General features: G+C 46.6%; 1 protein-coding gene across 1 annotated transcript in view; it reads left to right on the plus strand.

Annotated features, from left to right (window-relative positions):
* The first annotated feature begins 23 nt into the window (after positions 1-23).
* Positions 24-18,328, plus strand: part of LOC124006950 (ryanodine receptor 1-like) — a 102,285-nt gene continuing 83,980 nt past the window's right edge. Inside the window, exons 1-4 of the mRNA XM_046317142.1 lie at positions 24-141; positions 16,163-16,282; positions 16,373-16,474; positions 16,936-16,956. Coding sequence (XP_046173098.1) covers positions 94-141; positions 16,163-16,282; positions 16,373-16,474; positions 16,936-16,956 — 291 coding nt within the window. The 5' untranslated portion in view covers positions 24-93. The remainder of the gene's footprint in view (positions 142-16,162; positions 16,283-16,372; positions 16,475-16,935; positions 16,957-18,328) is intronic.

Consider the following 18,328-nt stretch of genomic DNA (forward strand, 5'->3'; position numbering starts at 1 on the left):
GAGAGACAGCAAGGCTGGCCGAGGAGCAACCAGGGAGAAAAGAGAGTCATTTACACATCTCTCTCAAGGAGTGATCGGTAATACTTTGAGAGGATGGCAGAAGGGGGAGATGGAGAGGAGGAGATTCAGTTCTTGCGTACGGTTAGTGATGCTGTATTCCTTCTGTTCTATTATTTAGTTTAGAGTGTAGCTGATAGAGGCTTTGAGAGAAACCATGCTGCAGTGTAGCTATAATCAGGTACCTTATCCTGCTGTAATCTGTCACTTCTGTGTAACTCGTAGTCCAATGTATCAACTTTCAAACGTTTTTGTTAATGGCTTCCCTTTGACTTTGGAAAGACCAAATTGACATGGACAGTTTCTGGGTTTGTCAGTATTGTTATCTATCTACACACCAGAGGAACTTGATATGTTATTGTTTGGGAGTTGGGCAGCTTGCTTGGTGCCAAGTAAAGTAGAAACACATGAAAACTAGGGTAGTAATTTTTTTTTTTTAAACACTAAGACTGGTCAACAAAAGATGCATAAAAATGTAATACTATTTGATTAATTAAATGGAATGAGAAATCAGATTTTGAAGAATGCATAGCTTTGAGTGTTTTTTACTTTTTGTTGCAGTAATATGGTTACAGATGAGGTAATGGGAGTACAGCATGATGGAAAGGGGTTACAGGTTACATTGCATCAGAGCGGTTGTCCCAGTCAAGACAAGGCCATTCTTCACAGCAATTTATTGACTACAGCACATTTTTACACCATTGAGACCAGCATGATAAAGCTGCTGATTTCTACACTATTCAGCTACTGAATGAGGGAGAGGAATTGTGTGTGACACGTTTTCCTACTGGTGTTTTACGAGCTGTTCTTAGACTGATTGAATACTAATCTTCAGCAGTACAGTAACCAGAGACTGGTCTGCTTGTGGAGAGTTAGACCATTCATACCACTGTCCCAGTGACCCTCTCACTGCCTCTCACCATGTCTCACTGGAGACCGAGTGGAGCAGAGACGAGGATACTGACGGGTCTCACAGGGATCACAAGAGTTTGGTGTTTCATATCTGTTATATTAATATACACTAACAACTAGTTGGAGGGGAAAAGTACAACACCAGTCCAACAAAATGCACCAGCTCTAAGCACTGATGTTTGTCCTTCACACTGTTCTGAACTAGATACAGTACACTGCCTTATTTTCTAAGTGAACATATCTTTCTCAAAGAATACCAGTGAGCTACATTGAATATACAATCACGGTAAGACAATGAAAAGGAGCATGGCAAACAACATGCCTTTCTGAAACAAGCTCTCTGTTTTGGTTTAGTTTTAGGCACATATATTTTCCTTCGTAGGGACTCGGACTGACGTGAACACCAAATGACATTTCACAGGCAAGGCTTTTATATGATGTGTCAAACCTGACTGAATCCAGGCAGAGATGGGCTGTTAAATATACCTGACATTTATCTGTGTGTATAGGTATCATTCACCACAGAGCACTAGCACTTTCTATATATACTGCTGTGTCAGTGGGCATGGCCAAAAATGTTTGAGGTCCTTCTCTTGGCCACAGCAAAATGTATATATTTTCAAGCTAATTATTGTATTTAAAAAAAATGTTTTGCATTATGGTACAGATACTTCAGTGTGAAAGTCTTGGAAGATGCGGAGAGTCAAAGCACAGTGGGCTGAATTCAAGGCCAAACTCTCTTTATATCTGTGCTGAGTTTTAAAGCAAATTTTCTGCAATTATACACATTTTGCCATAGCATAAGAAGAAGGCATAAACCATCGGAGTCACTCAAACATGAACTATCAGTGGGGGCCCCATGCCATAACATTTATTTTAGAATGTTTGATTCTCCCTGACTGTACTTTTTATTTTGTTGGTTGTTTGTTCTCAAATATAATCTTATTTTAAAACACACGGACCAAAAATATACCCAACATGTAAAGTGTTGGTCCCATGTTTCATGAGCTGAAATAAAATATCCCAGATATGTAGAATGTATGCACACATGACTGTAAGTCGCTTTGGATAAAAGCGTCTGCTTTTATATATATATGTTACATATATATATATATATATATATGTTACATACGCACAAAAAGCTGATTTCTCAATTGTGTGCATATATTTGTTTACATCCTTGTTATTAAGCATTTCTCCTTTGCCAAGATAATCCATCTACCTGACTGGTCTGGCATATCAAAAAGCTTATTAAACAGAATGATCATTACACAGGTGCACCTTGTGCTGTGGAAAATAAAAGGCCACTCTAAAATGTGCAGTTTTGTCACACAACACTGTTATGCTGGTGAATGAGGACCCAAAAGCGACTTAACGAAAACAGAGTCTTTATTCCAGTATATGACAAAAGTAATACTCCTGGAAATATCAAGGAGAAAACAAAACAGGAAAAACTGAAATCCACTCGTAGTAGCGAGGACTGACTGGAGACTCGACCATAGACTGCAGGTTGCTTCGGGAAGGCACCGACCGTAGCAGACTAAGACACCTGCTCACACGCAGCATCTGAAGAAGATAAAACACGACAGGGCGAGACAAGGACACAGAACAGCGAACATCATACAAGGATCCGACAAGGACAGAAGCGGAAAACAGAGGGAGAAATAGTGGCTCTAATCAGAGGGCAAAATAGGGGACAGGTGTGAAAAGAGTAAATGAGGTAGTTTAGGAGAATGAGGAACAGCTGGGAGCAGGAACGGAACGATAGGGAGAGAGAGCGAGAGAGGGAGGGGAAGAGAGGGATAGAAAGAGGGAAAGAACCTAATAAGACCAGCAGAGGGAAACGAATAGAAGGGAAGCACAGAGACAAGACATGATAACCAATGACAAAACATGACAGTACCCCCCCACTCACCGAGCGCCTCCTGGCGCACTCGAGGAGGAACCCTGGCGGCAACGGAGGAAATCATCAATCAGCGAACGGTCCAGCACGTCCCGAGATGGAACCCAACTCCTCTCCTCAGGACCGTAACCCTCCCAATCCACTAAGTACTGGTGACCACGTCCCCGAGAACGCATGTCCATGATCTTTCGTACCTTGTAAATAGGTGCGCCCTCGACAAGGACGGGGGGGAGGGAAGACGAACGGGGGTGCGAAGAAAGGGCTTGACACAGGAGACATGGAAGACAGGGTGGACGCGACGAAGATGTCGCGGAAGAAGCAGTCGCACAGCGACAGGATTGACGACCTGGGAGACACGGAACGGACCAATGAACCGCGGAGTCAACTTGCGAGAAGCTGTCGTAAGGGGAAGGTTACGAGTGGAAAGCCACACTCTCTGGCCGCAACAATACCTAGGACTCTTAATCCTACGTTTATTGGCGGCTCTCACAGTCTGCGCCCTGTAACGGCAAAGTGCAGACCTCACCCTCCTCCAGGTGCGCTCACAACGTTGGACAAACGCCTGAGCGGAGGGAACGCTGGACTCGGCGAGCTGGGACGAGAACAGAGGAGGCTGGTACCCCAGACTACTCTGAAACGGAGATAGCCTGGTAGCAGACGAAGGAAGCGAGTTGTGAGCGTATTCTGCCCAGGGGAGCTGTTCTGCCCAAGACGCAGGGTTTCTAAAAGAAAGGCTGCGTAATATGCGACCAATCGTCTGATTGGCCCTTTCTGCTTGACCGTTAGACTGGGGATGAAAACCGGAAGAGAGACTGACGGAAGCACCAATCAAACGACAGAACTCCCTCCAAAACTGTGACGTGAATTGCGGACCTCTGTCTGAAACGGCGTCTAACGGGAGGCCATGAATTCTGAACACATTCTCAATGATGATTTGCGCCGTCTCCTTAGCGGAAGGAAGCTTAGCGAGGGGAATGAAATGTGCCGCCTTAGAGAACCTATCGACAACTGTAAGAATCACAGTCTTCCCCGCAGACGAAGGCAGACCGGTAATGAAGTCTAAGGCGATGTGAGACCATGGTCGAGAAGGAATGGGAAGCGGTCTGAGACGACCGGCAGGAGGAGAGTTACCTGACTTAGTCTGCGCGCAGTCCGAACAAGCAGCCACGAAACGGCGCGTGTCACGCTCCTGAGTAGGCCACCAAAACTGCTGGCGAATAGAAGCAAGTGTACCCCGAACGCCGGGGTGGCCAGCTAACTTGGCAGAGTGAGCCCACTGAAGAACAGCCAGACAAGTAGAAACAGGAACGAAAAGAAGGTTACTAGGACAAGCGCGCGGCGACGCAGTGTGAGTGAGTGCTTGCTTAACCTGTCTCTCAATTCCCCAGACAGTCAACCCGACAACACGCCCATCAGGAAGAATCCCCTCGGGATCGGTAGAAGCCACAGAAGAACTAAAGAGACGGGATAAGGCATCAGGCTTGGTGTTCTTATTACCCGGGCGATAAGAAATCACGAACTCGAAACGAGCGAAAAACAACGCCCAACGAGCTTGACGTGCATTAAGTCGTTTGGTAGAACGGATGTACTCAAGGTTCTTATGGTCAGTCCAAACGACAAAAGGAACGGTCGCCCCCTCCAACCACTGTCGCCATTCGCCTAGGGCTAAGCGGATGGCGAGCAGTTCGCGGTTACCCACATCATAGTTGCGTTCCGATGGCGACAGGCGATGAGAAAAATAAGCGCAAGGATGGACCTTATCGTCAGACTGGAAGCGCTGGGATAGAATGGCTCCCACGCCCACCTCTGAAGCGTCAACCTCGACAATGAATTGTTTAGTGACGTCAGGAGTAACAAGGATAGAAGCGGACGTAAAACGCTTCTTGAGGAGATCAAAAGCTCCCTGGGCGGAACCGGACCACTTAAAGCACGTCTTGACAGAAGTAAGAGCTGTGAGAGGGGCAGCAACTTGACCGAAATTACGAATGAAACGCCGATAGAAATTAGCGAAACCTAGAAAGCGCTGCAACTCGACACGTGACCTTGGAACGGGCCAATCACTGACAGCCTGGACCTTAGCGGGATCCATCTGAATGCCTTCAGCGGAAATAACAGAACCGAGAAATGTGACAGAGGAGACATGAAAGGCGCACTTCTCAGCCTTCACGTAGAGACAATTCTCTAAAAGGCGTTGGAGTACACGTCGAACGTGCTGAACATGAATCTCGAGTGACGGTGAAAAAATCAGGATATCGTCAAGGTAGACAAAAACAAAGATGTTCAGCATGTCTCTCAGTACATCATTAACTAATGCCTGAAAAACAGCTGGAGCATTAGCGAGACCGAACGGCAGAACCCGGTACTCAAAATGCCCTAACGGAGTGTTAAACGCCGTTTTCCACTCGTCCCCCTCTCTGATGCGCACGAGATGGTAAGCGTTACGAAGGTCCAACTTAGTAAAGAACCTGGCTCCCTGCAGAATCTCGAAGGCTGACGACATAAGGGAAGCGGATAACGATTCTTAACCGTTATGTCATTCAGCCCTCGATAATCCACGCAGGGGCGCAGAGTACCGTCCTTCTTCTTAACAAAAAAAACCCCCGCTCCGGTGGGAGAGGAAGAAGGCACTACGGTGCCAGCGTCGAGAGAAACAGACAAATAATCCTCGAGAGCCTTACGTTCGGGAGCCGACAGAGAGTATAGTCTACCCCGAGGGGAGTGGTCCCCGGAAGGAGATCAATACTACAATCATATGACCGGTGAGGAGGAAGGGAGTTGGCTCTGGACCGACTGAAGACCGTGCGCAGATCATGATATTCCTCCGGCACTCCTGTCAAATCACCAGGTTCCTCCTGAGAAGAGGGGACAGAAGAAACAGGAGGGATAGCAGACATTAAACACTTCACATGACAAGAAACGTTCCAGGATAGGATAGAATTACTAGACCAATTAATAGAAGGATTATGACATACTAGCCAGGGATGACCCAAAACAACAGGTGTAAAAGGTGAACGAAAAATCAAAAAGGAAATGGTCTCACTGTGGTTACCAGATACTGTGAGGGTTAAAGGTAGTGTCTCATATCTGATACTGGGGAGAAGACTACCATCTAAGGCGAACATGGGCGTGGGCTTCCCTAACTGTCTGAGAGGAATGTCATGTTTCCGAGCCCATGCTTCGTCCATAAAACAACCCTCAGCCCCAGAGTCTATCAAGGCACTGCATGAAGCAGCCGAACCGGTCCAGCGTAGATGGACCGACATGGTAGTACAGGATCTTGATGGAGAGTGTCATGCAGGTGATAGAGGACCCAAAAGCGACTTAACAGAAACAGAGTTTATTCAAGTCCAAACAGGGAATAACAGAAATCCTCTAGTCTGTAGAGGGGAATAACAAGAGAAGCGGCCACAGACTGCAGGTCGCCGGGTAGGCGCAGGCCGTAGTTGACAGAGACACCTGCTCACACGCAGCATCTGATGAAGGCAAAAAACACGACAGGACAGGGCGAAACACAATCACAGCACGGTGAATACTAAACAAGGAACCGACGGGACAGGAACGGAACACAAAGGAATAAATAGGGACTCTAATCAGGGGAAAGGATCGGGAACAGGTGTGGGAAGACTAAATGATGATTAGGGGAATAGGAACAGCTGGGAGCAGGAACGGAACGATAGAGAGAAGAGAGAGCGAGAGAGTGAGAGGGGAGGGGGAGAGAGAGGGATAGAAAGAGGGAAAGAACCCAATAAGACCAGCAGAGGGAAACGAACAGAATGGGGAGCACAGGGACAAGACATGATAATAAATGACAAACATGACAGTACCCCCACTCACCGAGCGCCTCCTGGCGCACTCGAGGAGGAATCCTGGCGGCAACGGAGGAAATCATCGATGAGTGAACGGTCCAGCACGTCCCGAGACGGAACCCAACTCCTCTCCTCAGGACCGTAACCCTCCCAATCCACTAAGTATTGGTGACCCCGTCCCCGAGAACGCATGTCCATGATCTTATGTACCTTGTAAATAGGTGCGCTCTCGACAAGGACGGGAGGGGGAGGGAAGACGAACGGGGGTGCGAAGAAAGGGCTTAACACAGGAGACATGGAAGACAGGATGGACGCGACGAAGATGTCGCGGAAGAAGCAGTCGCACAGCGACAGGATTGACGACCTGGGAGACACGGAACGGACCAATGAACCGCGGAGTCAACTTACGAGAAGCTGTCGTAAGAGGAAGGTTGCGAGTGGAAAGCCACACTCTCTGGCCGCAACAATACCTTGGACTCTTAATCCTGCGTTTATTGGCGGCTCTCACAGTCTTCCCCGCAGACAAAGGCAGACCGGTAGTGAAGCCTAAGGCGATGTGAGACCATGGTCGAGAAGGAATGGGGAGCGGTCTGAGACGACCGGCAGGAGGAGAGTTACCCGACTTAGTCTGCGCGCAGTCCGAACAAGCAGCCACGAAACGGCGCGTGTCACGCTCCTGAGTCGGCCACCAAAAGCGCTGGCGAATAGACGCAAGAGTGCCTCGAACACCGGGATGACCAGCTAACTTGGCAGAGTGAGCCCACTGAAGAACAGCCAGACGAGTGGAAACAGGAACGAAAAGGAGGTTACTAGGACAAGCGCGCGGCGACGCAGTGTGCGTGAGTGCTTGCTTAACCTGTCTTTCAATTCCCCAGACTGTTAACCCGACAACACGCCCATAAGGAAGAATCCCCTCGGGATCAGTAGAAGCCACAGAAGAACTAAACAGACGGGATAAGGCATCAGGCTTGGTGTTCTTGCTACCCGGACGGTAAGAAATCACAAACTCGAAACGAGCGAAAAACAACGCCCAACGAGCTTGACGGGCATTAAGTCGTTTGGCAGAACGGATGTACTCAAGGTTCTTATGGTCTGTCCAAACGACAAAAGGAACGGTCGCCCCCTCCAACCACTGTCGCCATTCGCCTAGGGCTAAGCGGATGGCGAGCAGTTCACGGTTACCCACATCATAGTTGCGCTCAGATGGCGACAGGCGATGAGAAAAATAAGCGCAAGAATGAACCTTATCGTCAGACTGGAAGCGCTGGGATAGAATGGCTCCCACGCCTACCTCTGAAGCGTCAACCTCGACAATGAATTGTCTAGTGACGTCAGGAGTAACGAGGATAGGAGCGGACGTAAAACGTTCTTTTAGAAGATCAAAAGCTCCCTGGGCGGAACCGGACCACTTAAAACACGTCTTGACAGAAGTAAGAGCTGTGAGAGGAGCAGCAACTTGACCGAAATTACGAATGAAACGCCGATAGAAATTAGCGAAACCTAAAAAGCGCTGCAACTCGACACGTGACCTTGGAACGGGCCAATCACTGACAGCTTGGACCTTAGCGGAATCCATCTGAATGCCTTCAGCGGAAATAACGGAACCGAGAAAAGTAACGGAGGAGACATGAAAAGAGCACTTCTCAGCCTTTACGTAGAGACAATTCTCTAAAAGGCGCTGTAGAACACGTCGAACGTGCTGAACATGAATCTCGAGTGACGGAGAAAAAATCAGGATATCGTCAAGATAGACAAAAACAAAGATGTTCAGCATGTCTCTCAGAACATCATTAACTAATGCCTGAAAAACAGCTGGCGCATTGGCGAGACCGAACGGCAGAACCCGGTACTCAAAATGCCCTAACGGAGTGTTAAACGCCGTTTTCCACTCGTCCCCCTCTCTGATGCGCACGAGATGGTAAGCGTTACGAAGGTCCAACTTAGTAAAGCACCTGGCTCCCTGCAGAATCTCGAAGGCTGATGACATAAGGGGAAGCGGATAACGATTCTTAACCGTTATGTCATTCAGCCCTCGATAATCCACGCAGGGGCGCAGAGTACCGTCCTTCTTCTTAACAAAAAAGAACCCCGCCCCGGCCGGAGAAGAAGAAGGCACTATGGTACCGGCGTCAAGAGACACAGACAAATAATCCTCGAGAGCCTTACGTTCGGGAGCCGACAGAGAGTATAGTCTACCTCGAGGAGGAGTGGTCCCCGGAAGGAGATCAATACTACAATCATACGACCGGTGAGGAGGAAGGGAGTTGGCTCGGGACCGACTGAAGACCGTGCGCAGATCATGATATTCCTCCGGCACTCCTGTCAAATCGCCAGGTTCCTCCTGAGAAGTAGGGACAGAAGAAACGGGAGGGATGGCAGACATTAAACACTTCACATGACAAGAAACGTTCCAGGATAGGATAGAATTACTAGACCAATTAATAGAAGGATTATGACATACTAGACAGGGATGACCCAAAACAACAGGTGTAAACGGTGAACGGAAAATCAAAAAGAAATAGTCTCACTGTGGTTACCAGATACTGTGAGAGTTAAAGGTAGTGTCTCAAATTTGATACTGGGAAGATGACTACCATCTAAGGCAAACATGGGCGTAGGCTTGTCTAACGGTCTGAAAGGAATGTTATGTTTCCGAACCCATGCTTCGTCCATGAAACAACCCTCAGCCCCAGAGTCAATCAAGGCACTGCATGTAGCACCCGAACCGGTCCAGCGTAGATGGACCGACATAGTAGTACAAGATCTAGATGAAGAGACCTGAGTAGTAGCGCTCACCAGTAGCCCTCCGCTTACTGATGGGCTCTGGCCTCTTACTGGACATGAATTAACAAAATGTCCAGCAACTCCGCAATAGAGGCACAGGCGGTTGGTGATCCTCCGTTCCCTCTCCTTAGTCGAGATGCGAATCCCTCCCAGCTGCATGGGCTCAGTCTCAAAGCCAGAGGAGGGAGATGGTTGCGATGCGGAGCAGGGAAACACCGTTGATGCGAGCTCTCTTCCACGAGCCCGGTGACGAAGATCTACCCGTCGTTCTATGCGGATGGCGAGAGCAATCAAAGAGTCCACATCTGAAGGAACCTCCCGGGAGAGAATCTCATCCTTAACCACTGCGTGGAGTCCCTCCAGAAAACGAGCGAGCAGCGCCGGCTCGTTCCACTCACTAGAGGCAGCAAGAGTGCGAAACTCAATAGAATAATCCGTTATGGACCGTTCACCTTGGCATAAGGAAGCCAGGGCCCTAGAAGCCTCCCTACCAAAAACTGAACGGTCAAAAACCCGAATCATCTCCTCTTTAAAGTTCTGGAACTTGTTAGAGCAATCAGCCCTTGCCTCCCAGATAGCTGTGCCCCATTCTCGAGCCCGGCCAGTAAGGAGTGAAATGACGTAAGCAACCCGAGCTCTCTCTCTAGAGTATGTGTTGGGTTGGAGAGAGAACACAATCTCACACTGCGTGAGAAAGGAGCGGCACTCAGTGGGCTGCCCGGAGTAGCAAGGTGGGTTATTAACCCTAGGTTCTGGAGGCTCGGCAGGCCAGGAAGTAACAGGTGGCACGAGACGTAGACTCTGGAACTGTCCAGAGAGGTCGGAAACCTGAGCGGCCAGGTTCTCCACGGCATGGCGAGCAGCAGACAATTCCTGCTCGTGTCTGCCGAGCATGGCTCCTTGGATCTTGACGGCAGTGTAACGAGCGTCTGAAGTCGCTGGGTCCATTCCTTGGTCGGTTCCTTCTGTCATGCAGGTGATAGAGGACCCAAAAGCGACTTAACAGAAACAGAGTTTATTCAAGTCCAAACAGGGAATAACAGAAATCCTCTAGTCTGTAGAGGGAATAACAAGAGAAGCGGCCACAGACTGCAGGTCGCCGGGTAGGCGCAGGCCGTAGTTGACAGAGACACCTGCTCACACGCAGCATCTGATGAAGGCAAAAACACGACAGGACAGGGCGAAACACAATCACAGCACGGTGAATACTAAACAAGGAACCGACGGGACAGGAACGGAACACAAAGGAATAAATAGGGACTCTAATCAGGGGAAAGGATCGGGAACAGGTGTGGGAAGACTAAATGATGATTAGGGGAATAGGAACAGCTGGGAGCAGGAACGGAACGATAGAGAGAAGAGAGAGCGAGAGAGTGAGAGGGGGAGGGGGAGAGAGAGGGATAGAAAGAGGGAAAGAACCCAATAAGACCAGCAGAGGGAAACGAACAGAATGGGGAGCACAGGGACAAGACATGATAATAAATGACAAACATGACAGAGAGACCTGAGTAGTAGCGCTCACCAGTAGCCCTCCGCTTACTGATGAGCTCTGGCTTTTACTGGACATGAATTGACAAAATGTCCAGCAGAACCGCAATAGAGGCAAAGGCGGTTGGTGATCCTCCGTTCCCTCTCCTTAGTCGAGATGCGAATACCTCCCAGCTGCATGGGCTCAGTCTCTGAGCCGGAGGAAGGAGATGGTTGCGATGCGGAGAGGGGGAACACCGTTAACGCGAGCTCTCTTCCACGAGCTCGGTGACGAAGATCTACCCGTCGTTCTATGCGGATGGCGAGTGCAATCAAAGAGTCCACACTGGAAGGAACCTCCCGGGAGAGAATCTCATCCTTAACCTCAGCATGGAGTCCCTCCAGAAAACGAGCGAGCAACGCCGGCTCGTTCCAGTCACTAGAGGCAGCAAGAGTGCGAAACTCTATAGAGTAATCCGTTATGGATCGATCACCTTGACATAGGGAAGCCAGGGCCCTAGAAGCCTCCCTACCAAAAACTGAACGATCAAAAACCCGTATCATCTCCTCTTTAAAGTTCAGATAATTGTTAGAACACTCAGCCCTTGCCTCCCAGATAGCTGTGCCCCACTCTCGAGCCCGACCAGTAAGGAGTGAAATGACGTAAGCAATCCGAGCTCTCTCTCTTGAGTATGTGTTGGGTTGGAGAGAGAACACAATATCACACTGGGTGAGAAAGGAGCGGCACTCAGTGGGCTGCCCAGAGTAACATGGTGGGTTATTAACCCTAGGTTCCGGAGACTCGGAAGACCAGGAAGTAGCTGGTGGCCCGAGACGAAGACTCTGAAACTGTCCTGAGAGGTCGGAAACCTGAGCGGCCAGGGTCTCAACGGCATGACGAGCAGCAGACATTTCCTGCTCGTGTCTGCCGAGCATTGCTCCCTGGATCTCGACGGCAGTGTTACGAGAATCCGTAGTCGCTGGGTCCATTCTTGGTCGGATCCTTCTGTTATGCTGGTGAATGAGGACCCAAAAGCGACTTAACGAAAACAGAGTCTTTATTCCAGTATATGACAAAAGTAATACTCCTGGAAATATCAAGGAGAAAACAAAACAGGAAAAACTGAAATCCACTCGTAGTAGCGAGGACTGACTGGAGACTCGACCATAGACTGCAGGTTGCTTCGGGAAGGCACCGACCGTAGCAGACTAAGACACCTGCTCACACGCAGCATCTGAAGAAGATAAAACACGACAGGGCGAGACAAGGACACAGAACAGCGAACATCATACAAGGATCCGACAAGGACAGAAGCGGAAAACAGAGGGAGAAATAGTGGCTCTAATCAGAGGGCAAAATAGGGGACAGGTGTGAAAAGAGTAAATGAGGTAGTTTAGGAGAATGAGGAACAGCTGGGAGCAGGAACGGAACGATAGGGAGAGAGAGCGAGAGAGGGAGAGAGGGAGGGGAAGAGAGGGATAGAAAGAGGGAAAGAACCTAATAAGACCAGCAGAGGGAAACGAATAGAAGGGAAGCACAGAGACAAGACATGATAACCAATGACAAAACATGACAAACACAATGCCACAGATGTCTCAAGTTTTGAGGGAGCGTGCAATTGGCATGCTGGCAGCAGGAATGTCCAAACAGTGCTCGCTGTTGCCAGAGAATTTAATGTTAATTTCTCTACCATAAACCACCTCTAACATAATTTTAGAGAAATTGGCAGTATGTCCAACCAGCCTCACAACCGTGGACCCCGTCCGTGTATGGTGTCGTGGGCAAGCGGTTTGCTGACGTTGTGAATAGAGTGCCCCATTGTGGTGGTGGGATTATGTTGCGGGTAGGCATAAACAACGGACAACGAACACAATTGCATTTTATCGATGGTAATTTGAATTCCACAATTGTGAGGCACATTTATTTTAAGGTATCTGCGACCAAGCATATCTGCATTCCCAGTCATGTGAAATCCATAGATTAGGGCCTAATGAATCAATTTCAATTGACTGATTCTCATATGAACTGTAAATCAGTATTGTTGCATGTTGCGTTTGTCACGCCTTGGTCTTAGTATTTTGTGTTTTCTTTCTTTATTTGGTCAGGCCAGGGTGTGACATGGGTTATTGTGGTGTGTTTTTTGTCTTGGGGTTTTGTGGGGAGTCTACGCAGTCTATGGCTGCCTGAGGCGGTTCTCAATCAGAGTCAGGTGATTATTGTTGTCTCTGATTGGGAGCCATATTTAGGCAGCCATATTCTTTGAGTGTTTCGTGGGTGATTGTTCCTGTCTTTGTGTTTGCACCAGATAGGGCTGTTTTGATTTTTTTTATTTCATTTCGTTTATTTTTTTTGTAGTTTCTGTATGTATAGTTTTTCCTTCATTAAAATATCATGAATCATCATCACGCTGCATTTTGGTCCGATCCTTGTTCGACCTCTTCGTCAGAGGAGGAGATAGAAGAGAGCCGTTACAGCGTTTATATTTTTGTTCAGTGAACATACAGGTCCATTATCTTTTCTACATTCTTTATACCTGGTTTTAGTCGTTAAAGTTCACACTGAAAATGTTTACCATCCCGATTTTAAAAAACAATATATATAGAGTTGAAGTCGGAAGTTTACATACACCTTAGCCAAATCATTTAACCTCTGTTCACAATTCCTGACATTTAATCCTAGTAAAAATTCCCTGTTTTAGGTCAGTTAGGATCACTACTTTATTTTAAGAATGTGAAATGTCAGAATAATAGTAGAGAGAATGATTTATTTCAGCTTTTATTTCTTTCATCACATTCCCAGTGGGTCAGAAGTGTACATACTCAATTAGTATTTAGTAGCATCGCCTTTAAATTGTTTACCTTGGGTCAAACGTTTCTGGTAGCCTTCCACAAGCTTCCCACAATAAATTGGGTGAATTTTGGCCCATTCCTCCTGACAGAGCTGGTGTAACTGAGGCAGGTTTGTAGGCCTCCTTGCTCACACACACTTTTTCAGTTCTGCCCACAAATTTTCTATAGGATTGAGGTCAGGGCTTTGATGGCCACTCCAATACATTGACTTTGTTGTCCTTAAGCCATTTTGCCACAAATTTGGAAGTATGCGTGGGGTCATTGTCCATTTGGAAGACCCATTTGCAACCAAGCTTCAACTTTCTGACAGATGTCTTGAGATGTTGCTTCAATATATCCACCTAATTTTACCTCCTCATGATGGCATCTATTTTGTGAAGTGCACCAGTCCCTCCTGCAGCAAAGCACCCCCACAACATGATGCTGCCACCCCCATGTTTCACAGTTGGGATGGTGTTCTTTGGCTTGCAAGCCTCCCCCTTTTTCCTCCAAACATAATGATGGTCATTATGGACAAACAGTTCTATTTCCGTTTCATCAGACCAGAGGACATTTCTCCAAAAAGTATGATCTTTGTCCCGACGTGCAGTTGCAAACCGTAGTCTATCATTTTTATGGCGGTTTTGGAGCAGTGGCTCATTTTACTGTGGATACTGTGGATATAGATAATTTGTACCTGTTTCCTCCAGTATCTTCACAAGGTCCTTTGCTGATTGATTTGCAGTTTTCGCACCAAATTATGTCAATTAGCCAACCAGAAGCTTCTAAAGCCATGACATCACTTTCTGGAAATTTCCAAGCTGTTTAAAGGCACAGTCAACTTAGTGTATGTAAACTTCTGACCCACTGGAATTGTGATACAGTGAATTATAAGTGAAATAATCTGTCTGATAACAATTGTTGGAAAAATGACTTGTGTCATGCACAAAGTAGATGTCCTAACCGACTTGCCAAAGCTGAAGTTTGTTAACAAGAAATTTGTGGAGTGGTTGAAAAACGAATTTGAATGACTCCAACCTAAGTGTATTTAAACTTCAGACTTCAACTGCATATGTGTGAGTATACCTTGCCTATGTTTATAGCAGTGTGTGTAACACGATGCTCTCTCCAAAGAAGGTACCCGATCCAAAACCATCTTCTTAAATTGGTCAGCAGAATGTGGAGGTGTGAGAGAGTCTGGCCATCACATGCTTTGATGCTGTTCATCCTCAACTCTGCTGTGTTCTATATTTACAGAGTCTGGGATTTGCACGTTTATAGCCAGGGCCACGGGAGCACCTGTTTATATCTGGCCCTATGAGAACTGCACTCGCTCTACGTATTGAATAGCACGATGAAGTGCTTTCGTTTGTATCGCCTTCGCCAAGTAAGGGTGACGGCGTCCTATATGCCCTGTGTTCTGATAGGTTTGGTATGAATGACAGTGGCCGTACCAGTGCAAATGAACTGCAGAACACTGAACTGTATAGTACTGTCGGCTTTGTAAAATGTTTCTTGATACAATGACTGACCTATCAATGCCCACTGTTCTGCCAGGACTAAGTGTTTTTCCTTATTCACTGTGTATTTATTCCTCGTGTCAGAATTGTCATTTTAAAAAAATCTGTAACTTTGCATTGTTGAAAAAGGACCCGTAAGTCAGCATTTCACCTCGTTTACCAAGCATGTGACAAATAACATTTGATTCAATTATATATTTTTTGCTTACTTTTGGCTGGTCTCTACGGTTGACATTGCCAAGGTTTTGTGTGTCTTGAGCTGCCTAAGAATCATAGTTAGACACCCGTCTGTGTATATCTGTCTCAGTGCTCTCTGCGTGTGACTGCATTACAAATGATTATGTCATTGGAGCTGTGCAATAAACGTCCAGACTTCTCAAATATCTGCTGCTCCACTGGTGAGAAGGTGTGAACAGCAGGGGCCTGAAATAGAGGGTCGGGGAGAAGCAGGTGCTTACCCACAGTCAAGAGTACCAAGTAGATTAGTGGTCGGACAGGCACAGAGGAATGTCAAGGAATGACAAGAGAGTGAAGGTTAGGAATGTGAGGTGTAGATTCAAGACCAAAGAGTGTCTGCTCTGCTGACAGCTGTTTGCATTTTGACCTAGTATGTTAAGGCTCCCTGTTACGAATGCTTCATCACTTTGCTGGCTCTATCCAGTCTATTCAGGACCTATCAAGGTTATGAATGGCAAGTTAAATAAGCTTATGAAATATTACCCAAGTGATGAAACATCTTAATGTTAAAAATGTTTTATCTATGATATAGCTGACTGCTGATACATCTTATAAGGGCCATTCACCAGTTCCAATTCAAGTACATTCCGTTTAGTTTTAAGGATGGATTAATGGAATCTGGTTTTGACCTCTTTTTCTCTATGAAGGATGACCAGGTTGTGCTACAATGCACAGCCTCCATTCTGAAAGAACAGATCAAACTGTGTCTGTCATGCGAAGGCTTTGGGAACCGCCTCTGCTTCCTGGAGACCACCTCTAACGCTCAGGTAGAGAAAACCACGTTCCACACTCTCTACCTCTTTATTTCTGCTTCTTGCCAGTCGCTGGGTTTTGCTGATGAACGTGTTGTGTTGTAGAATGTGCCACCTGATTTGGCGATCTGCTGCTTCATCCTGGAGCAGTCCCTGTCGGTACGAGCCTTACAGGAGATGCTGGCCAACACCACAGAACTCAATGAGGTAGGAGACTCGCAGAGGGTTGTGTTGTGTGTTTTACTGAAGGAGATTATTTGACATCTGAACTTGAAACAATTATAAAGTATGTGGAAATAGTTTTTATTTTGCTGGAAAACCGCGTTGGTCTTCGCATAGTGTCCGGTGAGCGTAGTTCTGTCTGAATTTCACCAATGCAACTGTCATGTTTGTCCCATTACATGGGAACCAATTTTATTGGTGTATATTTTTCACAAAATAGTCGTATGTCTTTCTTATACGGTTGTGAGAACAGCCTCTTATGTCATTGCCACAGTTTTAAAAGTAGCGCTGTAGTGAGTTATGTGCTTCCAAAGTCTAATGACAGATGACATTTTTGTATTTGAAATATGAATATTATGTCATGGTATCTTATTAATTTAGCAACTTAACTTCCCTTTGTCTCTTTTCTGATCCCACACCCCTCACCTCCTACCTGCCAACCATAGGCAGTCGATTTGGACAAATGGGTATGTCTGCTCATGTTTCCCTTCCTGTCACGTTTACCCAAAGTTTTCCCCTCCTCTCCACCCCTTGTCTCCCCTGAGAGTCCTCTCACCCCTCATCCAATGTCCCTGTCTGAATCAGTGATACGCCACTTTCTTCAACCCTCACTCATATCAGTCCACGCATCTCACACTTTGCTCAGTGCTGTCATAGCTGTCATACCAAGCAGTGTTTCAAATGATGCTCCGGGAAGGATTCCTGTCAGCAGCACAGGAGCAGCCAAGAAACTCTCCACAGGGCTTCTGGTAGCGATGTAATCTCTACACTACGTCCAATATCAGACTCATGTACCACAGACCAGGCCTAGTACTGGATGGTGGGTCACATATTTCATTTCAAACAGGGCTGCTCTTACTGCTCTGTTACCCTGTCCCTCTGAATGTGTCCTATACAACCTCCACCCTACTTCCATTTCCCTTTTCATACATCCTCTTTCCGCCTCCTCATAGTCCAATACATCCCATTCGTTGCATGTGTACCACCTGTTCACATGTTCTTAATCAATGCTATTCCTTCATCACCTGAGTTACTGTGGTTTGCTTTTGACCAATTCAACAAACCGCCATCTCAATTCATCTTAATCTTAAGAAAGTCTGGAATGTAGTGTAACTTTGAAAATCAAACAACACACAAAGTTTAAAACGCTGCATGACCAACGTCAGTCGTTTTTAAACTTTGTTTCCATTGAACATGCCATACAAATAAAGGCATTTTAATGAATTATATGAAGAGTGTTTTGGTCCCCCTTTCTTTTTGAGGACCAAAGAGCACCTATATGAAGAGTGTTTTGGTCCCCCTTTCTTTTTGAGGACCAAAGAGCACCTTCTGTCTACCAAAACCTACTATTGTGAACCTTAGTACCTTCTGTCTACCAAAACCTACTATTGTGTACCTTCTGTCTACCAAAACCTACTATTGTGTACCTTCCCTTCTTTTTATCTACAATATTGTTTTCTGGTCTGAATGTCACTTTTTCTCTCTTCCAGTTACAGACATGTAGAAATGTGTTTCTGGTATTGGTATTGTTAGTCATGTGACTGTGTTATTGTTTCATGCTTCTGGTATTGTTAGTCATGTGACTGTGTTATTGTTTCTTGCTTCTGGTATTGTTAGTCATGTGACTTGATGTTTTATGATAATTGCGTGAATTCCCCTTTCCACTCACACCTGGTTTGCACACTCTGGACCTGTTTTTTGTTGGTTCTAGGGTTGAAAAATTACAGGAACTTTCAATAAATTCCCTGGTCTTCCAGAAATCCTGGTTGGAGGCTTCAGGAATTTGGGAAACCAGGGAATTTATTGAAAGTTCCCAGAAGTTTGCAACCTTAGTTGGTT

This window comes from Oncorhynchus gorbuscha, linkage group LG20, assembly GCF_021184085.1.
Source record: "Oncorhynchus gorbuscha isolate QuinsamMale2020 ecotype Even-year linkage group LG20, OgorEven_v1.0, whole genome shotgun sequence".
Lineage (NCBI taxonomy): Eukaryota > Metazoa > Chordata > Actinopteri > Salmoniformes > Salmonidae > Oncorhynchus > Oncorhynchus gorbuscha.